Genomic DNA, 26,504 nt, shown 5'->3' on the forward strand with positions numbered 1-26,504 from the left:
CCCAGTAGGGGGTACATGAGAGGAAACCACATGTTGACATTTCTCTCCCTCTCTTTCTCCTTTTGTTTCCTTCTCTCTAAAAATACATAAAATCTTTTTAAAAAATAAAGTGATGAGCAATAGACAACAAATACCTTCAATCATAGCAACCATAGCAATAACCTTCCCACCTGATTATAGAATCTCCATATTTGATGGTAAATGTCCCCATTAAAATATCCTATTTTACCAGGGAACAAGTAGTTTGCATTATCAGGACCAGGATCTCAGTCACCTAAGCATGACAGTCTATTCATCATTAACCTGCAGCTCATGTGTCACCACACCATAATTTAAAAATTTATACATGTTTGTGGGTGTGGGTAAGTGCTTTCCCCACTAAGCTGCAGTCCCTGGAGGGTATGATCTATAAATTATTTCTCTCTGTACATCTGGAAATGTATGGGATCTACCCCCAGAAGAAAGTGGGTACATACATCACGCTATGCTCATCTGCGGACAATGGTCATTTTCCTCTCACCTTCCACTGCTCTTCCCACAAGCTCCTCTCTGTACATCTGCCTAATGGGGGACTAAGAGCTCAAACCAGCAATGAAGATCCAGTTCATGTAAATTATAGTTCTCAAAGTAATTAAGTGGCTCCTGGTTTCTGCATCACTTACTTCAGGAGTTTGGTTGGTGAGAATCAAATTCTTAGGGATCAACCACCTGTATGGAGAATGGTCTGTGAAGTCAGTGGACTTTTTTCCTCAGGCTACAGCCCTCCATCTCAATAAGCTGCTCTTCAAACTACCACAATGCAGTAGAGAAGATAAATGAGATAATATATATTTGGTACTGCTAATTCTGTAACTAGTAGTAATTACTAGATTGGTTATTATGACACAGATACAGGATGACAAATACCTTATTCTTAGGTACTGACCTGCAAACCCTCGGTTCCTTCCTTGAGGGGGAAGTGGCATGGAGCCCACAGCTCGGGAATAAAGTGGAACAGGATAGAGAGAGGGCACCATGGGAGTCACAAAAGTAGGCGATGGCAGTAGAGCAGAAGGTGGTGGATAGTTCATGTTGACTCCTTCAAGGATACTCTGTCTCATCTTTTCCACTTTGGTTGCCAGGTCAGCCTTCAAACAAGAAACAGAATACTAATAGCGCCTGCCATTTTCTGAACTTCTGTGTGTCAGACACAGTATTTATTGGGCACTCTATGTATAGTCTGACAAGTCTATTCCCATTAAGGGAAGCAAGGCTTGGAGTTAAATGGACAAGGTGACACTCAGAAAAGCCTGTCTAGCACCAAAGCCCCCACTTTTCATACAGCACTGCACTGCCATCATACTAGTTCTGATTGAGGACTTGTGAGGCCCATTAACTAGGTCAAGGAAGACAAATATTACAATAAATACTGACTGATGGTCTATTACATGGCAAGCAACAGACTAGGTCATTTTTTAAGTGGGAGGTAACTGAATCAGGTAAAGGAGAGAACAAACCCTGACATATTCAAAGCCTTTCAACCTTCTCCTCCATACCCAGGATAAGACACCCTGACCTGTCTAGAATAAGTCCACGTCTCTAGTCCAGAGGTTTATGAACTTGCTCTAAAAAGGGCCAGATAGTAAATATTTTAGACTTTGTGGGCCACACGGTCTCCGTTACAACTATTTTACTCTCCCACAAACAAATTACTGTGGCTATGCTCCAATAAAACTTTATGGAACAAAAACTTCAAATTTTGGAATTTGGAATAGTTTGCTGACCACTGCTCTAGTCCTTCAGCTCACTTCCCCAGAATGAATAGAGGAGTAAGTTAGGATTCCTTTCCCTTGCCTCCCCTCATCTTTCCCAAAGTTTCATTGCAAAAAAATAAAAAATAAAAAAAAATTTTAAAAAACAGTCCCCTGCTTCTACTATTATCTACTTCACTACCCTCTTGTATTTCTAAACACAGTTCCTTTACAAAAAATATCACTTGTAAAAGTGATTTACAGTTTTTGAAACTAAGGGAGATAAAATTCTAAAAGCGGCAGAAAAAACTTATAAGAGTAAGAAAAGTAATATGAAAACATGGAGCTAATAAGAAAAAAGGTTTCACAGAACATGTATAAAGGACCCATGGGCAAGGACAACAGGGGGTCGGGGAGTGAATGTGGAATGAGGGGATGGGCAGGGCAGGGGAGAGCAATAGGGGTAAAATGGGGACAACTATAATGGAACAACAATAAAACATTAAAAAAACACAACAAAAACAGAAGAAAAAAGCTTTCCAGCATACAATTTTATAACATGTATGTCAGCCTCTGGGCCTTTGAGACTTGTCGACCAAGTTAGATCAGGGTCAGACACATTCTCCCCCTTCTGCTACCTCCTCCCCAGTGTCTCTCTTCTGCTCCCCTTCCTGCCCATTCAGTCCCACAGCAGATCAGAAACGGCTCTTAGCAGCTGCCCCACACGCTGATACCTGGCCATCACAGAGCTCAATCAGGGATACTCGATCTCGGCCTGCTTTAATTAGCTTGCTCTGGAATAGCTTGCCATCGAAGTAAATCCAGGGGCAGCAGTGCTCCCAAGGGACTGGCTGGCCACAGGCATCATTAGCAAACAGAGCTGTGTCAACCCCACTCATGAAGAGGGCAGCAAGCTGGATCCCTCGGGCATCCAGTTTCTCAATCTAAAAGCACCACAAAGGAAAAAGTACTATTAGGAAATTAATGTTATTGGTTAAATTTACTCTTATTCCCATTATGCTGATTATTCCAGTTAAATTTGAACATGTTACCTTTCAATAGAGACATTTGACTGCACAAGTAACTTCTGTCCATGTCTTTTCCTGAGATAGTTTGAAAGATACTCATTACAAAAAAAAAAAAAAAAAGACATCAGCTTTCAAACTTTAAGAACCAACTTCACATACCAGGTTTTTTTGCTTGTCAAATTAGAAAAATTGAAAAACTAAAGACCAAAAGAATGCCCAATGCTGACAAGGATGCAGTGAAATAAATGGGCATGCTCATACAAAGCTGATGAGGAATATATATTACAATTAAGCAATATGTATTAAGAACTTTGAAAAGGTTCACATTGGTTGACTCAGCAATTCTACTTATAGGAATCTATTCTAAGGAGGCAGGGATGTGAATAAAGCTCTATGCACAAAAATGTTAATTGTAATATCACATATAATAGGGGAAACCAGAAACCAAATGGCCAACATTATAGTAATTAAATGATATATCTGTGTGAAAAAATATTATATACTCAAAATTGTTAAGACACAAAATATATGGTATATTAAGTAAAAAACTATATAATTACATAAACAATATCTCAACTATGTAAAAAACACACTATGAAAGGCTGGAAGAAACCATAAAAATTTTCACAGCGGTTACCTCAAGTTAGTGTGCTAGATGGCTTTAACAGGAAAAGGGGACATAGTTGCAAGTCCCCTCCTAGGTGTGGTCTAGAGTTGGTAACTGCTATAGGACCAAGCAATATCACATTTATACTAACAAGAAACCATTGTTTGTCTTTACCTGTTTCATCTTTCCCTTAGTTGACCTCACTTAAATGAAGATTTTGCAAGTTTTGTTGGACTTGGTTTTCTTCTAGTTTATCCTAGGGCCTCAAAGGTCCATGGCTGCTGAAGTTGGGAGAGGGGTGTCCTGCATTAATAACTAAAATTTATTGAGTATCTGAGGTACCATTCTAAGTGTTTTGCATCTATTATTTTATTTGATATCCTCATAACCTTACAAGTAAGGAAACTAAAGCTAGAGAGGTTAAACAACCTGCCCAAGGTCATGCAGCTAAGAAGCCAGCCTTCAAAACCTGCCCTCTAATCTACTACTTCTACTACTGTCAGTTACAGGGTGAATTTATTTTCTTTCTTATGCTTTTCTAGACTTCCCTCTAACACTTAAAAAAAGTATTATTAAAAAGGAGGGTGACCATTAACAGATGAATGGATAAACAAGCTGTGGTATGTATACAATGGAATATTATTCAGCCATAAGAAAGAAGGAAATCCTCCTATTTGCAACAACATGGATGGACTTTGAGGCCTTATGCTAAGTGAGATAACTCAGAGAAAGACAAATACTGTATGATCTTATTTATGTGTGGAATCTAAAAAACAAACAAACAAAAAACTCCAAAACCCCAACCAAACTCATAGAAAAAAAGATCACATTTTACATTATCAAAAGGGAGAGGGACTTAGATAAAAGTGGTCAAAGACACAAACTTTTAGTTATAATGTAAGTAAGTACTAAGGATGTAAAGTACAACAGGATGACTATAGTTAACACGGCTGTATGATAGATAGGAAAGTTGTTAAGAAAGTATTTCCTGAGAGTGTTCATCACAAGGAAAAAAACAAGGGTAGACAAAAGTAGGTTTACAGTTGTGAGTATGCAAAAAAGTTTATTCTTATATTATTATTAATTATTGCATTATTTTCTTTTTAAGTACATTTTATTTATTATGCTATCACAGTTTTCCCAATTTCCCCCCCTTCATCCCCACTCCACCCTGCCCCTCTAACCCTCCAGCATTTCCCCCTTAGTTCACGTCCATGGGTTGTACATATAAGTTCTTTGATCTGATGTCCATTTCTCTGATTCTGTTCCTGTTCTAGTTGTTTGCTTAGTCTTTGTTTTTATTGTTTTTCTTTTATTTTTTAGGTTCATTTCTTGATAGTTGTGACTTTGTTGTCATTTTACTGTTCATATTTTTTATCTTCCTTTTCTTAGATAAGTCCCTTTAACATTTCATATAGTAAGGGCTTGGTGATGATGAACTCCTTTAACTTGACCTTACTGGGGAAGCACTTTACCTACCCTTCCCTTGCAAATGATAGCTTCCCTGGATAGAGTAATCTTGTATGTAAGTCCTTGCCTTTCATGACTTCAAACACTTCTTTCCAGCCCCTTCTTGCCTCCAAGATTTCTTTTGAGAAATCAGCTGATGGTCTTATGGGCACTCCTTTGTAGGTAACTCTCATTTCCTCTTGCTGCTTTTAGGATTCTCTCTTTATTATTAATCTTGGGTACCTTAATGATGATGTGATTTGGTGTGTTCCTCTTTGGGTCCAACTTCTTTGGGATTCTCTGGGCTTCCTGGACTTCCTGGAAGTCTGTTTCCTTTGCCAGATTGGGGAAATTTTCCTTCATCAATTGTTCAAGTAAGTTTTCAATTTCTTGCTGTTGTTCTCCTTCTGGCACCACTATAATTTGGATATTGGAACATTTCAAGTTGTCCCAGAGGTTCCTAAGACTCTCTTCACTTTTTTGAATTCTTGTTTCTTCATTCTGTTCAGGTCAGATGTTTACTTCTTCCTTGTGTTCCAAATCATTGCTTGGAGTCCTGGTTTCCTTCCTGTCTCTGTTGGTTCCCTGAATATTTTGATTTATTTCATTTTGGGTATTTTTCATTTGTTTTTTCATTTTTCAACCAAGCTCAATCAGTTCTGTGTGCATTTTGATTACCAGGGCTTTAAATTCTCCATCAGATAGGTTAGCTATACCCTTATCAGTTAGCTCTCTTTCTGAGGTTTTGCTCTGTTCTTTCATTTGAGCCATATTTCCTTGTCTTGGCACACCTGATAAGTTGTAAGGGAGAAGGGCAACCCTCCTTGCTGTGCTATGATGCTGCCTGTGGGGGAGAGGGAACAGTGCAGTTCGCCTGCTCAGCTCTAGCCCCTCTTTCCAACATACTCTCATGTGAGACCTGGAGTTTCTCCCACCTCAGCAACTGCCATAGTCCACAGCCACCTGTGAGTTTCAGTTTCCCCTTAAGTCAGCCCTGCACCTATAGTTTGCTGTCTTACTGCAGTTTCCATCTGCTGCCTTACTAGTCTGATTGTTCTGTTTGACTGTTCCTTTAATTCCGTGGTTGTCAGAGTTCTATGCAGTTTGATTTTCTGGCAGTTCTGGTTGTTTATTGATTTTAGATTGGTTGTTATCCTCTTTTTGGTTGTAGGGTTTCTACCTATGCCTCTATCTTATCGGGAACTCATATTATTTTCTATATGAACAACTGTAAACCTTTTGTCCACCCCTGTATATATAGTTTCTATATGAGAAGACAGAAGGTAACTAAATTTATTGTAGTAGTCATTGCATGATACATGTATCATTATATTGTATAACCTAAACTTATACAGTGCTATATGTCAATTATATCTCAATAAAACTGGAAAAAAAGGGGAGAGGATGGACATTTACTCAGAGACCAAAAGGGGTCATCAGGCTAAGTCTCCGAAGTGTATCTTGAAGAGTCAGAAACTTTACCATGGTTTCTGGGCCACAACTTATTTGTCTTGCATAATATCCATCTTTTCCGTCCATTCTCACCCCTCGGTTTCAGAGCAGTGTTACAAGCACCTGCTGATTTTGTTAATGAACATAATATTTGGCTAAAGTAAATCAAACATTTACCTGTAAAACTTACTTTTGCCCCCAGCTCCAGAAAAAAAAAGACCTAAAGAAAAGCTATGAGCTCATAAAATAATTTAAATGAGGATAGATTGAATCACCTTGAGTTCTTGAAGCTGATTTGGTTCATAAAGCTGGGAAGATACTGCCTGTGCAAGGAAGGTGTCTAGCTCATGGCGATGCAGGATTCGACCACCAGGCCATTGAACCATGTACCTAGAAAATAAATACATCATTATTAAGTCATAAAAGCTCATTTAAGTTAAGACACGATCATGGGCCAGATCCTAGGCTAGGTTTTGGTGATTCCAATGGAATAAAGTAAAAGAATCTCTGCCTTTGGTTATTTGCAGTCTAGGGAGTAGAGGAGACAGGCATGTACACCAACAATGACAGGACAGTGTATTAAGTAACAAGAAAGAAGAACATACAGGGCGCTATAAGAGCACAAAAGAGGCCCACTAGTGGAAGAGTAAGGAAGGGCATCCTGAAAAAAAAAAGTCAGCAGGAACTGAGTTTCAAAAGGCATGTAGAAATTAGTGACATGAAAGGCTAGAGAAAGAATGTTCTAGGATAAAGAAATAGTATGAGTGAAGGCACAGAGCTGTAGAGTTCAATATGATATACCAGGTTCAATAATGCTGGAGCTAAGCAGGTTTACAGTGACAGGAAACAAGATTCGAAAGTAGTATAAATCATGAAGGGCCTTGAAAACAGTAAGAAAGAATTTGGACCTTCATCCTGAAAATATAGGAAAATGCTTAAGGATCGTCAGCAGGAAAATGTTATTGACTAGTTTGATACTGACTGGCTCAGAGAGGAAGAGACAAGAGGCATTGATACCAGTTGGGGAACTGCAGCAATCTGTGGCCAAAGAGGCCTAAACAAAGGCACTGGCTGATGGAATGGAGAGGGCCAGGGGACAAAGCCACAGGATTTGGTCACAGATTTTGTGGGAAGGGGTAAAGAAAAAGGGAAGGGTCCAAGATTCCAAGAATTCTGGCTTGGGCAGATGGCTAGATGATGAAGCCATTCTCCAAGATAGGAAATCCACCAATTAAATAAATAAGTACACATTGATGAGTACTGGAATTGAATTTCATGAATTGAATATGCCCTACTATTCTAGGCACTAAGAATGCAGAAAGAAGAAGGGAAAGAGAGATGACAAATTCAAATACGTCAGTACAAAGTCTAGTCCTTAGTTCCCTGAAAGCCCCACAAGAAGATATTCATAATTATTGGAGCTTCAGAAACTTCGTATTTAAAACACCAGCTTGTCTCCTCTGAGGGGCACGTGAGATGGGTTCCTGGGGACACTGGCCTGTTACTACTATCAGAAGGCAGTGCAGTGTCCTGGAAAGAGCCTAGGCTCTGTATCCAGACAGCCTGGCTTCAAATCTTTAACCTGCTGTTCTGGCCTGGAATGATCACAACACAGCAGGCAGCCCTATTATCCTTTCTTCATGTCCAAACATCCAGGATGGTTCCACAAATTGCAGGACATGCAAACAAGCCCTGTTGCTTTTTTGGGAACTATATTCCACATGACTGGGCTTTCCAGCAGGAATCTTCCTGGGGCACACAAACTTCCTTTTGCCCACAACAATTATCTTCTTTCCTGCCTGCACTTCCTCCACTTGAAAAACTTATTTATTATATATATATATTTAAAGATTTTATTTATTTATTAAGAGAGAGGGGGAGGGAGGTAGAAGGAGAGGGAGATAAACACCAATGTGTGAGAAATACATTCACTGGTTGCCTCTTGCACGGCCCCCAACTTGGGGCCTGGCTTGCAACCCCAGCATGTGCCGGGGATTCCTAACCAGGAATTGAACTGGCGACCTTTTGGTTCACAGGCCAGCACTCAATCCACTGAGTCACACCAGCCAGGGCTATTTTATATTTTTTGAGGCTATGTTATGAAGTACCTAATTCATAGCTTGTAACTTCTATCAGTATAAAATATTCTTTTGTTCTCAATGTTTTTGTTCTGTCTTGAGGATATTATCTATTAATATTGTTTCTTTATTTTGATTTGTAGTTCCTTGATTTACCTTTGCCCATTCTTTTATTTTTAATTTTGACATCTTATTCTGTTGGCAATATGTGAAGCAAAAATAGAAGAAAATGAATAGAAATGTAATTACAGTAGGAGACTTTAGTATACTACCATCAAGCTATGACATGTGAAATATCCCTAAAAAACATGTAAAGTCACAGAAGATGACACGTAAAGTCAAAACTACAAGTAAGGTTCAGATGTTTGATTTTTTACAAAGAACACACATTCTTTTCAAGTGCTCACATAAGTTCCTAGGAGTTCTAAGACTTTGTTGGTTTGCCCTCGTCTGCTGTCTTATTTATTATTTTTGATTTATTATGAACTATCTGGCTTAGCACATAGCATAGAGTGTATTAGTAAACATTTATTGGGGGAATGACTGAATGCATCAATCAGGTCACACCATAACCCAACCCCCAAAACTGAACAAAAATCCTCCAAAGCAGAATTGTACCAGTCATAACCTGGCCACTGTGAAAGAAAAACTCACCTAAAGGAGCTCCAAAGTAGTCAAGTGTGGGAGACAGGCAGGGTTGTGATTTTATAAGCTGAACAGGTTGTTCTAGGTACTCTAAGGAGACAGTGACTAAATTTACCTGGGAGAATCAGAAAAGACCTCACAGAGAAGGAAACATTTCAATTCCTAGAGATTTGAATTGTTTCTTTGGTTTGGTTTATACTTTAATATTAATTTGCAACTTTTCATGTCTCTCTAAACTTAGTATGGTGTATGGTAGAATTGGTGCTCAATAAAATACTTGCTGAACAAATGAGTCAATGTCAGGATATACAAATGGAAATGCTAGCTTCATCATTTGTCCAGCACTGCTCTTCAACCAGCCTGGAATGAATTATGAGACAGAGTGTGTGGGGTGCAAGGAGTAGGAAGAGTGAGAAGCTCATAAATGAAACAATAGGAAGTAATGATTATTAAGTCAACCAATATGTAGTGATGCATATCATGTGCTATTTTTTGAATTATATGATGCCATTGGGGATTTTCTCTGGAAAAACTACAGCATTGCTAATTTCCCGAGGAAGTTCCTCAATCTCAGTGACGAGATGGCATCTATATTATTACTATTAGTAGTATTTACATTATTATATACACTATATATAACCATTATATTACATTATACTATATACAGCAAAGTATAAGTTACTCGGGAATAATATTTAATAAATACATCTTGCATTCTAGATACTTTGGTAGGTCCCGATCCCACAGGGTGGCATTTTTAAGCAGCAGGGATATTTTGGCTGTGGAGGTTCCCACTGAGGAGCCAGGGGTCCCAGCCCCACACTGGGCTGCCCAGCCTGGAGCACCAGTGCCAGGAAGAGTAGTACCCATAACAGCTGGCTTTGAAAATCAGCAGGAACTCAGTCTGGGTGAGAGGGAGGGCTGCTGTAGACCCAGCTATCCCCTTTAAGGGCCAGAGAACAGGCTCACTGGCTCAGAAACACTAGCCCTAAGCTCCACAGAAGGTACAGCAATTCAAAAAATTCCAAAGACATACTGGGAGGAACTGAATGGCCAGGCTTCAGGGCAAAGGCAGGAAAGGCAGTCTCTCCAGAACTAAAGTACCAGCAGGTTCCACTGTTCCTTTGTTGAGCCACTCCCACTCCCTTGGCCTGAAGGTGCAATTGGACACTAAATGTAGGTCAGTGTCCATTGACCTGGCTAACACAGCTCTTGCCCCGCCCTGGTTATTCCCTGAAACTCTGTCCCACCCAAAATATGTGTCCAGACTGAACCACTTTCAGAGGCTAATCCTCGTAAGCACAGAGCCTGAGCCCATGCTATGGACTGTCTTAAAATCTCTTAAGCAGAGTCTGGCCTTGGCATGCCCTGTACTACTTGTTAAGTGGCCCCAAGCCTGTCACTAGTGGCATCTGGCCTTGGTTCACAGCATAAACACTCCTAGGTACCTCCAAGTCCAGCACAGGCAGCCACCATCTTGTAGCTCCTGCCAGGTAGCCCCGGGCCAGACACAGGCAGCAGCTGACCTTCTCTTCCCCCCTCTCTAGAAATGAATACAATAAAATCTTTAAAAATAATAATAGTGTAATAACTATACCTGGTGTCAGGTGGGTGCAAGACATAAAGGGAGGGATCACTTTATAGCTTATATAAATGCCTAACCACTATGCTGTACATGTGAAACTAATATTGAATGTCAACTGCAATTGTAAAATAAAATTAAAATTTTAAAAATAGATAGACAGTTGAGTTTTATATTTGAGTACACTGAATTACTTTGTCCTTCTGGTCCCCATTGTTTCTGATGAGAATCTCATCTTTGTGGTTCCCTTGCATGTGATGAGTCACTTTTATTTCTTATAGCATTCAAAATACTCTCTTTGGCTTTGGCTTTCTTCATTTAGACTATATGTCTGATGTGGTTCTTTAGTGTTTATGCAACTTGGAATTTATTGAGCCTATTAGGTATACAGATTCATGTTTTTAATCAAGTTTGTGAAGTTTTCTTTAAGATTTTATTTATTTATATTTTTTAAAGATTTTATTTATTTATTTATTTTAGCCAGGGGAAGAGGGAAAGAGGGAGAGAAACATCAATGTGTGGTTGCCTCTCACGCGCCCCCTACTGGGGACCGGGCCCACAACCAAGGCATGTGCCCTGACTGGGAATTAAACTGGTCACCCTTTGGCTGGCCTGGGTTGTGGGCCAGGTCTCCAGTTGTGGGCGTGTAAGGCAACTAATTGATGTATCTCTCATACATTGATGTTTCTCTCCCTCTCTTTGTCCTTCTCTTCCCTAAATGTAAATAAAATCTTTAAGTGTCATCCCTGAGTCTGCATAAGTCACTAACTCAGCAAAGGTTATGCTCAAGTCCTCTGAGGTAGTTCGTGTCTTACCTTGAATTTATGTGTGAAATAAGGCTGCTATCATAGTTCAGGAAGTTTATATGTTTTTGACACATATTTGGTGAGGGACTAGTAGTTGGAGGTTCTTTTTGTGATCATTACTGAGAGATCATAACTTTGGGTATTCACAGTATTCCTGACTGGCAGGGATAAGTTTTATTTTAGTTTTAAGCCTGGATTCCTAGGAATTGCTTCTGGGTCAGAGAAACTTATTTTTCAGTTAATGTTTGGTCAACAGTGGTTTTTCAGTCCTTTTGTGCCAGTGAGGTATCTGCCGTGTGTTGATGAGTCTTTGTGTAGTTTATGGAATGCTTTGAAATCTGCCCCAAGTCTTGTCCTGGTTGCTCCTGAGTGGGTACCATGTAAGTGCATGCCCACACCCTTCATCACCGCCCATCCAGAGTTGACTGTTATTGCAGGGTGATGCTGTTCCTTTCCCTTGCTCTCTATATAAGACTTCTGGATGCTCTGTCATTTCGCTTGTACCACGGTGCTACAGGCCTCCTTTTAATTGCTTACCGTCAAGATCTTTATTGTCTTTTTAAAGTATGTTGTACATTTAAAAGTGTATTACAGATGTCAGTATACTTCACCCCTAACCAAAAAGTATTTAATCTTGGTTTGTCAAAGCCATCAAATTGTACCTTTATGATGTATACTTCTGGGATTTTATTCAATAAATTCTTTCGTACCCCTGGGTCATAAAAATTTACATTATTGCATAGTTTTATAATGCTGCCTTCCATGTCAGGTCATTAAATATAGTGGTTATTTATTCTGTATATGCTGTAAGAATGCCATTTTTCCCAATTCCATTCATTACATGATCTCTTCTTTCCCCATTGATTTATATTACCACTATTGCTATAGACCAAGTTCCTGTACGTACATGAGTGTTTTCCTGGATTCTATTTTGTTCCATTGCCTATTTGATCCCTCCCCAGGATCACATTGTTTCCATTACTAAGGGTTTATAGTTTGCCTTAATATCAGGTATCTACTCTTTGCTTTTAATGTTTCAAACTTGTAGCTATTCCTGAACCACGTGAACCTTTATTCTTCCAAATGTAATTTAGAATTAGTCCACTTTCCACAAAAATTTTTTGGGTTGTTTTCAATGAAGTGAATTTATAGATTAATTCGGAGTGTTGATATCTTTATAATGTTAAGTCTTCTCATCCAAAGATCATAGTTTACCTCTCCCTTTATTCAGGTCTGTTACTTTCTCTCTTAGTAGAGTGAATTATTTTTCATAGAGGTCTGCTGTGTTTTTAATAATTCTTAGGTAGTTGATATATATTCTTGTAATTATGGATGGTATTCTATTTCCTATTACATTTTCTCATTATTTATTTGCTGATAGAGAGGAAATAGGTTTTTGTGCAAAGAAGATGTCAGTCCCTACAAGTCACCAGAGGGTTGGAGAACACTGAGCTGTGAAGCTGGAACTTATAAGAAATACTAAATGAAGTATTTTTTTAATCAGTTAACCCTCAGACATATACAGCCAAGAAGACTGTATATGTCTCCTTCTCCTCCCAGGCTCCTTCTCCTCCCAACTCCCATTCTTGGGTTATAGTTTCATCCAGGGAAGGGAATACTGCCATTTCTCATTAACCCCAGCTCTATATCCAATAGGCATGGTGAAGAGAATCACCCACCCAGCTTACACTCAGGACAGAAGCTCTAAAACAGGGGTCTCATGTCAAGAATACTTGGGGTCCCCAAGGAAGCACACACCAAGGCACATTATAATTACATTACCCAAGATTAAAGAGAAGGAGACAATCTTAAAAGCAGCAAGAGAAAAGGAGACTGTTACCTACAAAGAAGTTCCCATAAGACTAGCAGCTGATTTCTGAAAAAAAAAAAAAATTCAGGCAAGAAGGAGCTGCAAAGAAGTATTCCAAGTCATGAAAGACAAGGACCCCCATCCAAGATGACTCTATCCAGCAAAGCTATCATTTAGAATGGAAGGGCAGGTCAAGTGCTTCCCAGATAAGGTCAAGTTAAAGGAGTTCATCATCACCAAGCCCTTACTATATGAAATGTTAAAGGGACTTATCTAAGAAGATGATCAAAAGTATGAACAGTAAAATGACAACAAACTCACAACTGTCAACAAATGAACATACATACAAACAAAACAAAACAAACAACTAGAACAGGAACAGAATCAGAGAAATGGAGACCACATGGAGGGATTTCAGTGGGGAGGAAGAGGGGAAGAATGGGGGTGAAGGTGCAGGGAATAAGAAGCATAATTGGTAGGCATAAAATAGACAGGGAAAGGTTAAGAATGGTATAGGAAACAGAAGTGAAAAAAACATATGTATGACTCATGGACATGAACTAAGGGGTGAGGGAATGCTAGACGATGGGGGGTGCAGGGTGGAGGGGGGATAGAAGAGATAAAAAATTGGGAAAACTGTAACAGTATAATCAACAAAATATACTTAAAAAAGAAAATCATAAGGAAGAAAAAATATATTTATAGTATTTATTGACAAAAAATCAGTATATAAGCAGACCTGCACAGTTCAAACTCGTGTTGTTCAAGGCTCAACCATACTGATATCAGTATTTGATGGAACATAATCTGGCAGTCTAAAGAAATGAACCATACCTGAATATGGATAGATCTCAAAAATAACATTAAGTGAAAAAAGTAAAATGAGATGTACAGCACAATATCTTTTATGTAAAAACAGGAAACAATCTATCCGTAGAAATGATACTATAGACTGTGCATGGATAATGTCTAAATATATAAATGGAAGATGGCTTGGAAGGACGCACATGAAATACCACAGAGTCTATAACTATGGGTGGAGAGGAAGAGGGAACTAGATCAGGAATAAGGACTAAAAGGGACAGAAGCCAAATATAAAACCAAATATTAAAAAAAGGTCATGCATGACTGATGATGACAGAGACCATAAACTGAGGAAACTATCATAGCAATCAATTTCAGCATTTCTGAAGTCTAAGCTCAATATAAAACAAAAACCTTCCCACCCTAGAATACTATAAAAACACTTGATTAAAGGAAATGTCCAAAAAGTAAGAGAAATGAACTGGCCACCTGTCACATGGCTTACCGGAGTACACAGCACATGAGCAGCAGATGGGTGGGGACATTAGCTGGATTGAGCATACTGGGTGTATCTGACTTCATACAGGCCAGGAAGGCCCTCATCCTTCTGTTCTTGTCCTCAACTGCTTTGCCTAACCAGAGTTTCTTGAGGTTTGGGCAAGTCCATTCCCTAAATGTCAGCGCAGGCACCAGCTCAGGTGTTTGAGGTGACTTCCCTTTATAGGCAGACCACTCTTTAAGGATCACTGAAGGAACTGGAAAACAGACATTGAGGAAAAACAGGCTCTAGTGAATCTCTGAGCATTTCTACATCTGGCGACAATGGACAGGATACATCATACTTCACTATCTGTTTATTTTTATTGCTATAACTTTTATTGTTAGCAGAAGTAGTAAGCATTTATTATATGCTTGATATATGTTAAGTACTTTGCATATAAATGTAAATCAAATCTCATTTACTCCTCAGAGCAATCCCCAGAGAGAAGTTTTATGACTATATCATCACAAAACATAGTGCTCATTTTGTAGATGAAGAAATCAATGCTCAATGTCACAAAGTTCTTAATTACTTTGAAACTCATTTCTTAAGTAGATGTACTAGCCTAATCCAGGGAAGAAGTCCAGGAAGAACCATGTGACTGCCTGGCTTTGGACTATAGAACACCTCAAAGTAATTTAAAAGAATTTCGCAAAATTTTCAAAAAGCCAATCTCTTTTAAATTTACAAAGGTATAAGAGAAAAGGAAAACATGGCTTCTGTCTATATCTAGTACACCGCAAGCTCCTATGGCCTCTTTTACTTAACACATCTAGCATTTACTCAGTTATACAAACTAGAAACCTGTGTCATCCTATAGTCCTTGCTCTCCTTCATCTCCTACACATCCAGTTATTCTCAAGTTCCTGTTGATTCTACTACCTTATCATTTATCACATCTATTCCCTTTCCTTTATCACAATGAATATTGTAGAGATTCACATCTCATCATCTTCCACCTGGTAAGAGTCTCTAGACTGCTGTCCCTGCTTTAACTTAATCCTGCCTGGCCCCCCTCACAACTATGCCCCACAACCTCTAGAATGCTCTCTTTTAAAAAACCTCTTAATTTAAAAAAATTATAGATTCACAGGGAGTCACAAAAACAGTACAGAGAACTCCTTACCCAGTTTTCCCCAATGCTGATCTCTAAAATAATTCTAGTAAAATATCAAAGCTAGGAAGTTGACATTGGTATAATTGGGTATATAGTTCTGCGTAGATTTGTATAACCACCACCACAATCAAGATACAGAGCTATTTCACCACTAAAAAGATCCCCCTTATGCTACCCCTTTTTATGGTTACAGCTGGTATCCCCCACACCATACCCATTCTCCAGCAATCGCTAATCTGTTTTCCAACTCTATCATTTTGTCAGTTTGAGAATGTTTTATAAATGGAATCATACAGTATTCAATCTTTTGAGGTTGGCATTTTCACTCAGCATAATGCCCTTGAGATCTATCCATGTTTTTGCACCTTGTGAATAGTTCGTTCCTTTTTTGCTAAATAGTATTCCATGGTATGGATGTACCAAAGTTTAACCATTCACCTTTTGAAGGACATCTGGGTTGTTTCCAGTTGGGGCTATTATGAATAAAGTTGTTATTGTACTTAGTATACAAGTTCCTGAATGAAACTAAGTCTTCATTTCTCTGGGATAAATACCCCAAAACATTAAGTGCTGGATTGTATGATAAGTCCACTTTTAGTTTTGAAAAGAACTACCAAATTACTTTTGAAAGTGGTGGTACCATTTTACACTCAGACCAGCAATTTATAAATGATCAGTTTTTCCACATCCAATCCAGTATGTGGAATTACCACCAGTTTTCAGTTTAGCCATTCTGATAGGTATGCAGTAATACCTCATTGTTGTTTTAATTTGCATTTCTCTAATGGCTAACAATGAACATGTTTTCATATTTTACTTGTCATAATCATATCCCCTTCAGTGAAATGTCTTGCTGATTTTCTAACTAGGTTGTTTTTATAATGTTCAGTTTTGAGAGTTCTTTATATATTTCCTATACTAATCTAGATCAGCAGTCCCCAACTTTTTCAGTACCAGGGACTGGTTTCGTGGAAGACAATTTTTCCACGGATGGGGGTGGGTGGGAGGGGCACTGGAGATAGGAGGGAGAACTCACATGGTAATGTGGGCAAAGCTTCACTCCTTGCCCACCACCCACTTCCTACTGTGTGCCTGGTTTGTAACAGGCCACAATTGGTACAGGTCCATGGCCTAGGGGCTGGGAACCCCTGAGATATGTGGTACTTGTTCATATATAGATGTCCAGTCGATCCAGTACCATTTGTTAAAAAGACTATATGTCCTCCAATAAAGTGCTTCTGTAGCTTTGTCAAAAATCAGTTAGCTGTACTGATATGGGGCTATTTCTGGGTTTCCTATTCTGTTCCGTTTACCTATATATCTATATCACTGCCAGTACGTCTTTTTTTTCCAACTCAAAAACATTTTTTCATTTAAAAAAGTATTTAGAACACATATATCAAGGCAACGTTTATTCTTTTTTCTAATCTTCTGGTATGGAATCTGTTGATCTCTCCTCTATTCTTCCACTCTGAGCCAGTGTAACTAATCACTTGTCCCTTCCTCTGCCATACTGTCCATTCTCTTGCCCACTCTCTTTGTCCTCAAGAGTAGATGTGCCTTTTTCACCATTCTGTTCACTTTCCATTGTTTCTTCAAGGTGTGCCTTCTCTGTCTCCACTGGAATGCTATTGTCTTCTTTTTCTTCTTCTTCTTTTTTTTTAATCTTACTAGTAGCTCATTCTTCCTCAGAAACAATACTGCTCTGACTGCGTTCAGCTTGCTCTGCTGGCTTCTCCACTTCCTCTTGCCTTTTGTAAGCCTGTTCCATTTCAGCTGCAAGTTTTTCCATATCCACTTCTACTTTCAAATCACACAACCTTTTAAGTTCATTTTTAAACGAATCTGTGCTCCCCTGGAATTTCCTCTTCTATTCCTGGCATTGCTCCTCTATTTGAACAAGTTCAGCTCCTTTTTTTTGCTGACAAACCATTGAAGACTTGACCTGTTGCTTGAGAACTTGCATTCTAGGTGTTATAACATTGACTGAATGTCTGGCACCACACTCTAAGAATTTCACGGATGAGGTGGTGGTTCCTCTGGAAATAGAGAGTGACTATATACTTCATTGAAAATCCATCATTAGCCCTGGCAGGCATAGCTCAGTGGATTGAGTGTGGGCTGCGAACCAAAGCATCACAGGTTCAACTCCCAGTCAGGGCACATGCCTGGGTTGCAGGCCACGACCCGAAGCAACCGCACATTGATGTTTCTCTCTCTCTCTTTCTTTCTCCCTTCCTTCCCTCTCTAAAAATAAATATAAATAAAATCTTAAATAAAAAAATAAAACCCACTTAAAAAAAAAGAAAATCCATCATTATAATCATCTGGATCTTCAACAGGCTGGGTGCTCATGTAAGGTTCTCCTTTCTCCATGTGAGACAGCCTGTTGACTTTCTTCTTCTAAAGCAGATTCTGCATGACATTTTGCATTTATGTTTGCAAGGTATATGGGAAAATTATGGTAGGCCTTCACAGATTCATTGTACTCTGTCTTTTTCTGCTTCAAATTGATTTAAATATTCTTGGTTTTTTTCCATTCACTAATGAAGAAAATCTTGCCATATGACACCAACAATGTTGCTAATCTCTCACAACTTTAAGTCAGACTTGGAAGCCTTTACTTGGTCCCAGACCTCTCTGCTTATCTGCTGGCTTTGGGGCTTTTGCAATTGTAATACCAGAGGATGCTGTGAGCCAGCTTTTGATGCCCAGGTTTCCTCCGAGACTGCAGCTATTGCAGGCAAGATGACTGTATGGATATATCCCACAAACCCTGGTGTACTGGGCATTTGTGTTGTGGGAGTTGGGATGGGAGGTGGGAAATAACATGGTCTTTTTGACATTTTGGAAAATTAAGCTCTCAGTTCCTTAAGAACGAATCAAACACTGCAGGTAGAAAAACCCCCATAGCGCTGGCCTTGTTTCCTTTTGACTTTTTGTCCAGCACATACCCTGCCCTTCCCATCCAGGCCTAATTATTTTAGCTACACAGTAAGTCATCATAATCAGGTAAAGCGATTGCTCCCAATTTATTATTCCCTTTCATAAACATTTTAGCTATTCTAGCTCCTTTGTCATTCCATATAAATATTAGAATATTCTTGTCTGTATCTACAAAGAAATCTGCTGGGATTTGGATAGGAATTGTGTTAAACCTGTATATTAATTTGGGAAGAATTGACATCTTTACTATGTTGAGTCTTCCAATTCATGGGCATCTATGTCTTTCCATTGATTTGTCTCATCAGCATTTTGTGATTCTCAGCATACAGATCCTAAACCTCTTTTGTTAAATATATGCCTAAGGATTTCATTTTCTTTGGAGGGATTGTAAATGGTATTACATTTTCGGAAGGTTTTATTTATTTATTTTTAGAGAGAGGGGAAGGGAGGAAAACATCAATCAGTTGATTCTTGCACACTCCCAACTGGGGACCTGGCCCACAACCCAGGCATGTACCTTGAGTGGGAATCAGGCAGGGGCTCAATCCACTAAGCCACACCAACCAGGGCTGGTATTGCATTTTTTATGTCAGTTACACATATTCATTGTTGTTTTATAGAAATACAATTAATTTCTCTATGTTTATTTTATATTCTACGACCTTGATCAACTCACATATCAATTCTAAAAGTTTTGTTGTAAATTCCTTGTGATTTTTTTACATAGACTATATTGTCATCTGCAACTAGGGATAGTTTTATTTCTTCTTTTCCAATCTGTATGCCTTCTACTTCATTTTCTTGCCTTTCTACACTGGCTAGAATTTGCTGTGCTATATTGAAGAGCAGTGGCAAGGGTGGACATCTTTTTCTTGTTCCTCATGTATAGGAAAAAAATATTCAGTCTTTCATCATTAAGTATAATATTAGCTGTAGGGTTTTGTAGATGTTCTCTATCAAGTTGAAGAAATTCCCCACTATTCCTAGTTTTCAGATTTTTTATCATGAATAGTCATCAAATTTTGTCAAATATTTTCCTGAATCCATTGAGATGATCATATTATTTTATTCTTTAGCCTGTTTACATGATGGATTACACTGATTGATTTTTCAAATATTAAACCTTGCAACCATGGAATAAATCCTACTTGGCCATTCTCTTAATAAATTGCTGAATTCTATTGACTAATATTTCTTCAGATATTTTATAACCATATTGATCAGTCAAAAGTGTTTTAATGTACTGTCTTGATATGGTTTTAGTATCAGGGAAATACAGGCTCCTTAGAATAAGTTGGGAAGTGTTCTCTCTTCTCTCCTAGTTTATGAAAAAGAATGTGTAGAGTTGATGTTAATACTTTGTTAAACATTTGAGAGAATTCTCTAGTGAAACCAATTGAGTAAGATTTCATTTTTGGGAAGTTCAAATAAAATTTCAGTAATATTTATAGGGCTATTGAAATTATCTATTTTATATTAGGTGAGGTATGTTAGTTTATATATTTTGAGAAATTGGTCCATTGTGTCTAAATTGTCAAATTTATGTATCAGAGTTGTTTACAGTATTCCCATATCAAACTTGATTTCTTCAGGCTTTGTGGTGATAGCCCCTGCCTTAATATTAGCAATTTGTGCCTTCTTTATTTGTCTTTATTTTCTTTTATTTTTCTTTATTATTCTTGTAGTCTTACTAGAAGTTTGTCAATTTTATTGTTCTTTTCGAAGAACCAAGTTTCTGTTAAAATTTTTTTGTTTTGCTGTATCAATTTCATTGATTTCTGTTCTTATCTTTACTATTTCCTTCTTTTGTTTTGCTGCTGGTTTTGTTTTCTCCTCCTTTTCTTGTTTCTTAAGGAGAAAATTTAAATGACTGATAAGATCATTTCCCTCTTTCTTAAATATACTTTATTGATTATGCTATTACAGTTGTCCCATTACCCCCCTTCATTCCCCTCCACCCTGCACACCCTCTCCCACCCACATTCCCCTGCCTTTAGTTCATGTCCATGTGTCATAAGTTCTTTAGCTTCTACATTCCCCATACTATTCTTGCCTTCCCCCTTCTATTTTCTACCTACAATCTATGCTACTTATTCTCTGTACCTTTTCCCCCTCTCTCCTCCTCCCACTCCCCTGTTGCTAACCATCCATGTGATCTCCATTTCTGTGGTTCTGTTCCTCTTCTAGTTGTTTGCTTAGTTTGTTTTTGTTTTTGTTTTAGGTGTGGTTGTTAATAATTGTGAGTTTGCTGTCATTTTACTATACATGTTTTTTATCTTCTTTTTCTTAGATAAGTCTCTTTAACATTTCATATAATGAGGGCTTGGTGATGATGAACTCCTTTAACTTGACCTTACCTGAGAAGCACTTTATCTGCCCTTCCATTCTAAATGAAAGCTTTGCTGGATAGAGCAATCTTGGATGGAGGTCCTTGCCTTTCATGACTTGGAATACCTCTTTCCAGCTCCTTCTTGCCTGTAAGGTCTCTTTTGAGAAATCAGCTGACAGTCTGGTGGGAAGTCCTTTGTAGGTTACTGTCTCCTTATCTCTTGCTGCTTCTAGGATTCTCTCCTTCATTTTTATCTTGACTAATGTAATTATGATGTGCCTTGGTGTGTTCCTCCTTGGGTCCCTCTTCTTTGGGACTCTCTGAGCTTCCTGGACTTCCTGGAAGTCTATTTCCTTTGCCAGATTGGGGAAGTTCTCCTTTATTATTTGTTCAAATAACTTTCCCACTTGTTGCTCTTCCTCTTCTCCTTCTGGCACCCCTATGATTCGGATGTTGGAATGTTTAAAGATGTCCTGGAGGTTCCTAAGCCTCTCCTCATTTTTTTTGAATTCTTGTTTCTCCATTGTTTTCTGTTTGATTGTTTCTTTCTTCCTTCTGTTCCACTCCATTGATTTGAGTCCCAGTTTTCTTCCCATCACTATTGGTTCCCTGTGCATTTTCCTTCATTTCACTTAGTGTAGCCTTCATTTTTTCATCTAATTTGCAACCAAAATCAACCAATTCTGTGAGCATCCTGATCACCAGTGCTTTGAACTGCATCTGATAGGTTGGCTATCTATTTGTCACTCAGTTGTACTTGCTGTGGAGCTTTGATCTGTTCTTCTGTTTGGGCCACTTTTTTTTTGTCTTGTCGTGCCTGTTACATATGAGGAGCAGAGTCTTAGGTGTTCACGGAGGGTAAAAGGGGTGACCCAGTCACTGGGTTGTGACATTGTATGTGGGGGTGGGGTCCGAGAGGGAACAATGACACTTGCTCTGCTCTCTCTTGGCTTTCAGTCCCTTCCACCGCTTCACCCAAGCAAACTGGGCCTTTCTGGTGCTGATTCCCATGTGGGTGGGTTTGTGTACATTCTAGGACCCTGTGGGTCTCTCCAATGAACTCTCCTGTGAGGCTGGTAGTTTTTCCCTGTGCCTCAACCCGCACAGGTGTTTTCAACCGGTGATTTGAGGCTTTATTTCCCAGCTCTGGGACCCTGGATTGCATGGTCTATCTCACTCCTCAGTTTCGCCTGGGTTATCTGAGCACGAATGTGGGACCGCCTGGTCAGCCAGTTGCCTTGTATGCAGTGCCTTGCTTCAGTCACCGCCTTGCTGGGTCTGCCAGCTGCCACCTGTGTGTCCAGGTCCGCTGGCTGCAGTCTTGCATGTGTGCCTGGTGCCACCACTTTTTGTGCCACAACCCCTCTCCACCTAGCTGTCTGACTTCGCCCCACCTACCAGTCTGGATGAATGTGTCTGTTTTAACTCCTTGGTTGTTGGACTTCCATACAGTTCAACTTTCTGTCAGTTTTGGTTGTTATTTTGTTTTTAAATTGTTGTTGTCCTTATTTTGGTTGTGCAAGGAGGCACAGTGTGTCTACCTACACCTCCATCTTGGCCAGAAGTCCCTCTTTTCTAATGTGAACATTTAGCCCTATAAATTTCCCTCTCAGCAATTATTTATCTCTACCTTACAACTTCTAATATGCTGGATTTCTATTTTCATTTAGTTCCATGTATTTCTTTCTTTTCCTTCAGATTATACATAGAAGTGCTTTGTTATTTGACAAGTATTCGTAGATTTTCCTGTTATCTTTCTGTTGGTTTCTAGTTTGATTTTATAGTGGTCTGAGAATATACCCAGTATGGTTTGAATTGTTTTAAATTTACTGAGGTTTGTTTTATGGCCAAGGATATGCTCTATTAGTGGCATACATATTATGGCCATGCGAAAAGAACATGTATTGTACTGTTGTTGAGTGCTCTGTAAGAGTCAATTATATCCTATTTATTGATGGTGTCATTGAGTTCTATATTCTTGCTGATTTTCTGTCTAGTTGTTCTACCTGTTATTGAGAAGGGAATTGAAGTTTCTAATTATAATTGTGGATTTGTCTATTTCTCACTTAAGTTTTACCTATTGCATCACATATTTTATGTGCCTCTGTTGTTTGGTGATACACATTTAGGACTGTTATGTTTTCTTGATAGATTGACCCTTTTATCATTATGTAATGTACCTCTCTTCCCCTGGTAATTTTGTTTGCTCTTAAGTCTACTTTATATGGTATTAATACAGCCATTCCTGCTTTCTTTTGATTAATGTTTTCATGGTATATCATTTTCCACTCTTTTACTTTCAACTCATCTATATCATTTATATTTGAAGTGACTTTTTTGTAGACAGCATATACTTGGGTCATGTTTTTTATCCAGTGTGTCTATCTCTGTATTTTAATTGGTGTAGTTAGAGCATTTACATTTAGTGTGTGTATTGATAAGTTTGGGATTAAGTCTGTCATTTTATTTTTTCAATTTGTTCTGTTTTTCATATCTCTACTTTCTTATCCCTCCCTTCCTATGCATTACTTGAACTTATTTTAGAATTCCATTTTGATTTATCTATAGTGCTTCTGAGTGTATCTCTTTGCATAGCTTTTTTCAGTGCATTTTATTAGTAGTGCACTGTATATACATAATTTATCACAGTCTACTGGTGTTGACATTTTACTAGTGCGAGTAAAGTGTAGAAACCTGACCTCTATTACATGCCTTTACCCCCTTCCATATGTAACTGTCTTAAACATTTTGTCTAGAGACATTGAGAACCACATTAAACAGTGTTCTAGTTTTTGCTTCAACTATAAAACATAATTTAGAAAACTCAAGAAGAAGGAAAGTCTATTGAATTTATCCATATTTTTGTCTTTCCATTGTTTTTTCTTTCTTGTTCTGTCCCAAGATTCCTTCTTTTATCATTTCCTTTCTGTGTGGAAAACTACATTTCATCATTCATTTAGGGTAGTCTGCTGTGAAAAAACATCCTGGTTTTCCTTTACTTGATAATGTTTTGATTTCTCCTTTACTCCTGAAGGGTATTTTTTTTTTGATATACAGCATTTTGCTGTGTATAATGAACAGTTTTTTCCCAAATGTTTGAAGGAAAAATAAGGATGTGGATTATACATGGGAATCAGCACTAAAACATGGTGCACATTGTACATGGGAGCATATTTTATACATGGCAAAATATGGTAGAGCTATGAGTTGACAGCTCTGTTTTTTCAGCCCTTGAAAATGGTGTGCTACTTTCTTCTGCACACTACAGCTTCTGATGAGAAATTGGCTGTTACTTGTATTACTTTCCCCTATGGGTAAAGCATTGTTTCTCTCTGGTTACTTCCAATAATTTTTCTGTATTTAGCTTTCAAAGGGTTGACTGCAGTATATCTTGGCATGGATTTCTTTGTGGTTTTCATTTTTTTTTATAAACCACTGAACTTCTTAAATCTCTGGTCTTATTTATTTATTTTTTTTGCCAAATTTGGGGATATTTCAGTCATTATTTTTTTTAATACCTTTATAGTCCCATCCACTTTCTCTTCCTCTTCTGGGACTCTGATGACACAAATACTAGATCTTTTGCCATAGTTCCACTAGTTCCTGTTCATTTTTTCAATCTATTTTCTCTCTGTTTTTCAGATTGGGTAATTTTCATTGCTCTGTTTCCAAGTCCACTGAATATTTCCTCTGTTACCTTCAATCTGTTGTTTAACCCATCTATGGAGCATTTTATTTGTTATTGTAATTTTTAGTTCTTAATTTCCATTTGTTTTTTACATCTTATATTTCTTTGCCAAAACTTTCTATTTTAATCTGTATCAACCATGTTCATAATTGTCTGTCAAAGCATTTTTATGATGGCTGATTTGAAATCATTGTCAGGTAATTCAAATATCGGTGTCATTTCAATGTTGGTGTCTATCAGTTTTCTCTCCTTGGTCAGTTTGAGATCTCAGTTTGAATTCTTTCTGGTTTGTGGTATGATGAGGAATTTTCCAATAGGAACATGGACATTTTGGGTATTAAATATTGTGTTTCAGTAGGTCTTTTCTGACACCACTCTGATGGTTGAAGGGGGATGCTGCCTACTTCCAAGTGAGAATGAAAGTCCTGGCTCCCCATCTTACTACAGCCTGGCAAAACTAGAAGTTTAGGCTCTTCATTAAGCCTTTGCTGGTGAGGGTAGGTGTGGGCTCCAGTTTTCCTATGTTGTTTGGCTGAAGTAGAGTAATTATTACCTCAAAACTTTATGCATTGCTAGGTTGTTCCTTTCAGGTCATTTGGCTAGAGAAAGCAGGCTTTTCTTGGGGTTTTCATTGGTCCACACCTGTTAGCGTTTCTGGGATGCCAACTTGACCCATACCCAGTCTGCGATATATGAGGCAAAAGTAAACCCAAGGTCCTGAGACAGCCTGCCTTTTTCTCTTCACCTTCTAGAGTGCATAGTGCTTATTTCATATATAATATCTTGGGCTTTTCGTTGTATTTGGCAGGAGGAATAGGGAAAAGTATGTATTCCCTCTTCCCAGAAGCAGAAATTTAAAAGATTCTTTTGAACACACTATTTTGACCACCCTACTCTAGCTTAAAAACATCTCAATGGCTCTAATTATCTACAGGATCAAGTCTAACACAAAAGCCTCACTAAAGAGGAGAGACTGTGTCAGTTACACCTCTACACTCCCAATATCCATCATGGTTCTTATAAGTAGTAGTCAGGTTAAAGAATTGGGGGTTAAATTAATTCATTCCTCATACCAATAAGTATCCTGGTAAATTATACATTTTCTCAGACTGCTCTATAGCTGAAAGTATAATGAACTTGCATAGACATTTTTGCTGTGCATCAAACTTTGAGAGCTCTCTCAATGCCAGAACTATACTTACCTTCCACAGGTAGCTGTCGCTGTATGGCCAGGCGTTCCATTTTCCGCTGTGTCTCTGCCAGACTGAAAAGGACCCCATATACATACTGACGAGCTGACCGGAACAGGAGAGCAGCTGGAGGCAGCTCCATGTTACACTCATCCTCAATACATACAGGGATCTTAATCTCACCCTAACAAGAAAACAATTCAGGGGAAAGGAGAAAATGAGTTACCTCAAGGTTTGGAATTGGACTGAGAAGAACCAGTAAGGAACTGTAGCCTAGCCACTAAAATTTCTACTTATATTTAGATGTTTCAGACTAAAGGAAAGCCATAACAAACCCAGGTGACCATAGCCAGCTCAAAAGCTATGTCCTATTTTTAAAGTCTCTGCTATGACTGATTAACTGACTAAATGGGGAAAGTCCATCTTAGACAATTTGCTGAGGGACAGATTTGTATGGTAAGACTGTTGGAGGGGAACAGCTCTGGAGAAGCAGAGGAAGAGGCAAAGAACAAGAGCATAAAGCCTCTTATACTGTGTCTTCCCCTAGACCAGAATCCACCAAGTTGGTGTATTATCTTCTTTGAAATCTCACACTTACACTTCTTCTTGGGGCCTCATTTACTGCACAGTCTCATTTCCTCCTGGTCTCGCCTCACCTAAGACCCTTAATACAATGAAAGGCCCCTGAACACTTACTCTCCT

The 26,504-nt window shown here is 38.5% G+C and overlaps 1 protein-coding gene and 1 pseudogene across 4 annotated transcripts in view; both read right to left on the reverse strand.

The window, feature by feature from the left end:
- Positions 1-26,504, reverse strand: part of LOC114505343 (constitutive coactivator of PPAR-gamma-like protein 2) — a 264,300-nt gene that overhangs the window by 12,187 nt on the left and 225,609 nt on the right. For 3 of the 4 annotated variants that reach the window (XM_036016503.1, XM_028523235.2, XM_028523233.2), the window contains 5 exons: positions 25,815-25,986; positions 14,497-14,746; positions 6,542-6,656; positions 2,465-2,674; positions 926-1,127 (listed from right to left, as the gene is read on the reverse strand). In XM_036016503.1, the coding sequence (XP_035872396.1) occupies positions 926-1,127; positions 2,465-2,674; positions 6,542-6,656; positions 14,497-14,746; positions 25,815-25,986 (949 nt within the window). The remainder of the gene's footprint in view (positions 1-925; positions 1,128-2,464; positions 2,675-6,541; positions 6,657-14,496; positions 14,747-25,814; positions 25,987-26,504) is intronic. The other variant, XM_028523236.2, reaches the window with a different exon arrangement.
- On the reverse strand, positions 17,061-18,934 carry LOC114505345 (annotated as a pseudogene).

The sequence above is a fragment of the Phyllostomus discolor genome, chromosome X, assembly GCF_004126475.2.
Source record: "Phyllostomus discolor isolate MPI-MPIP mPhyDis1 chromosome X, mPhyDis1.pri.v3, whole genome shotgun sequence".
Taxonomy (NCBI): Eukaryota; Metazoa; Chordata; class Mammalia; order Chiroptera; family Phyllostomidae; genus Phyllostomus; species Phyllostomus discolor.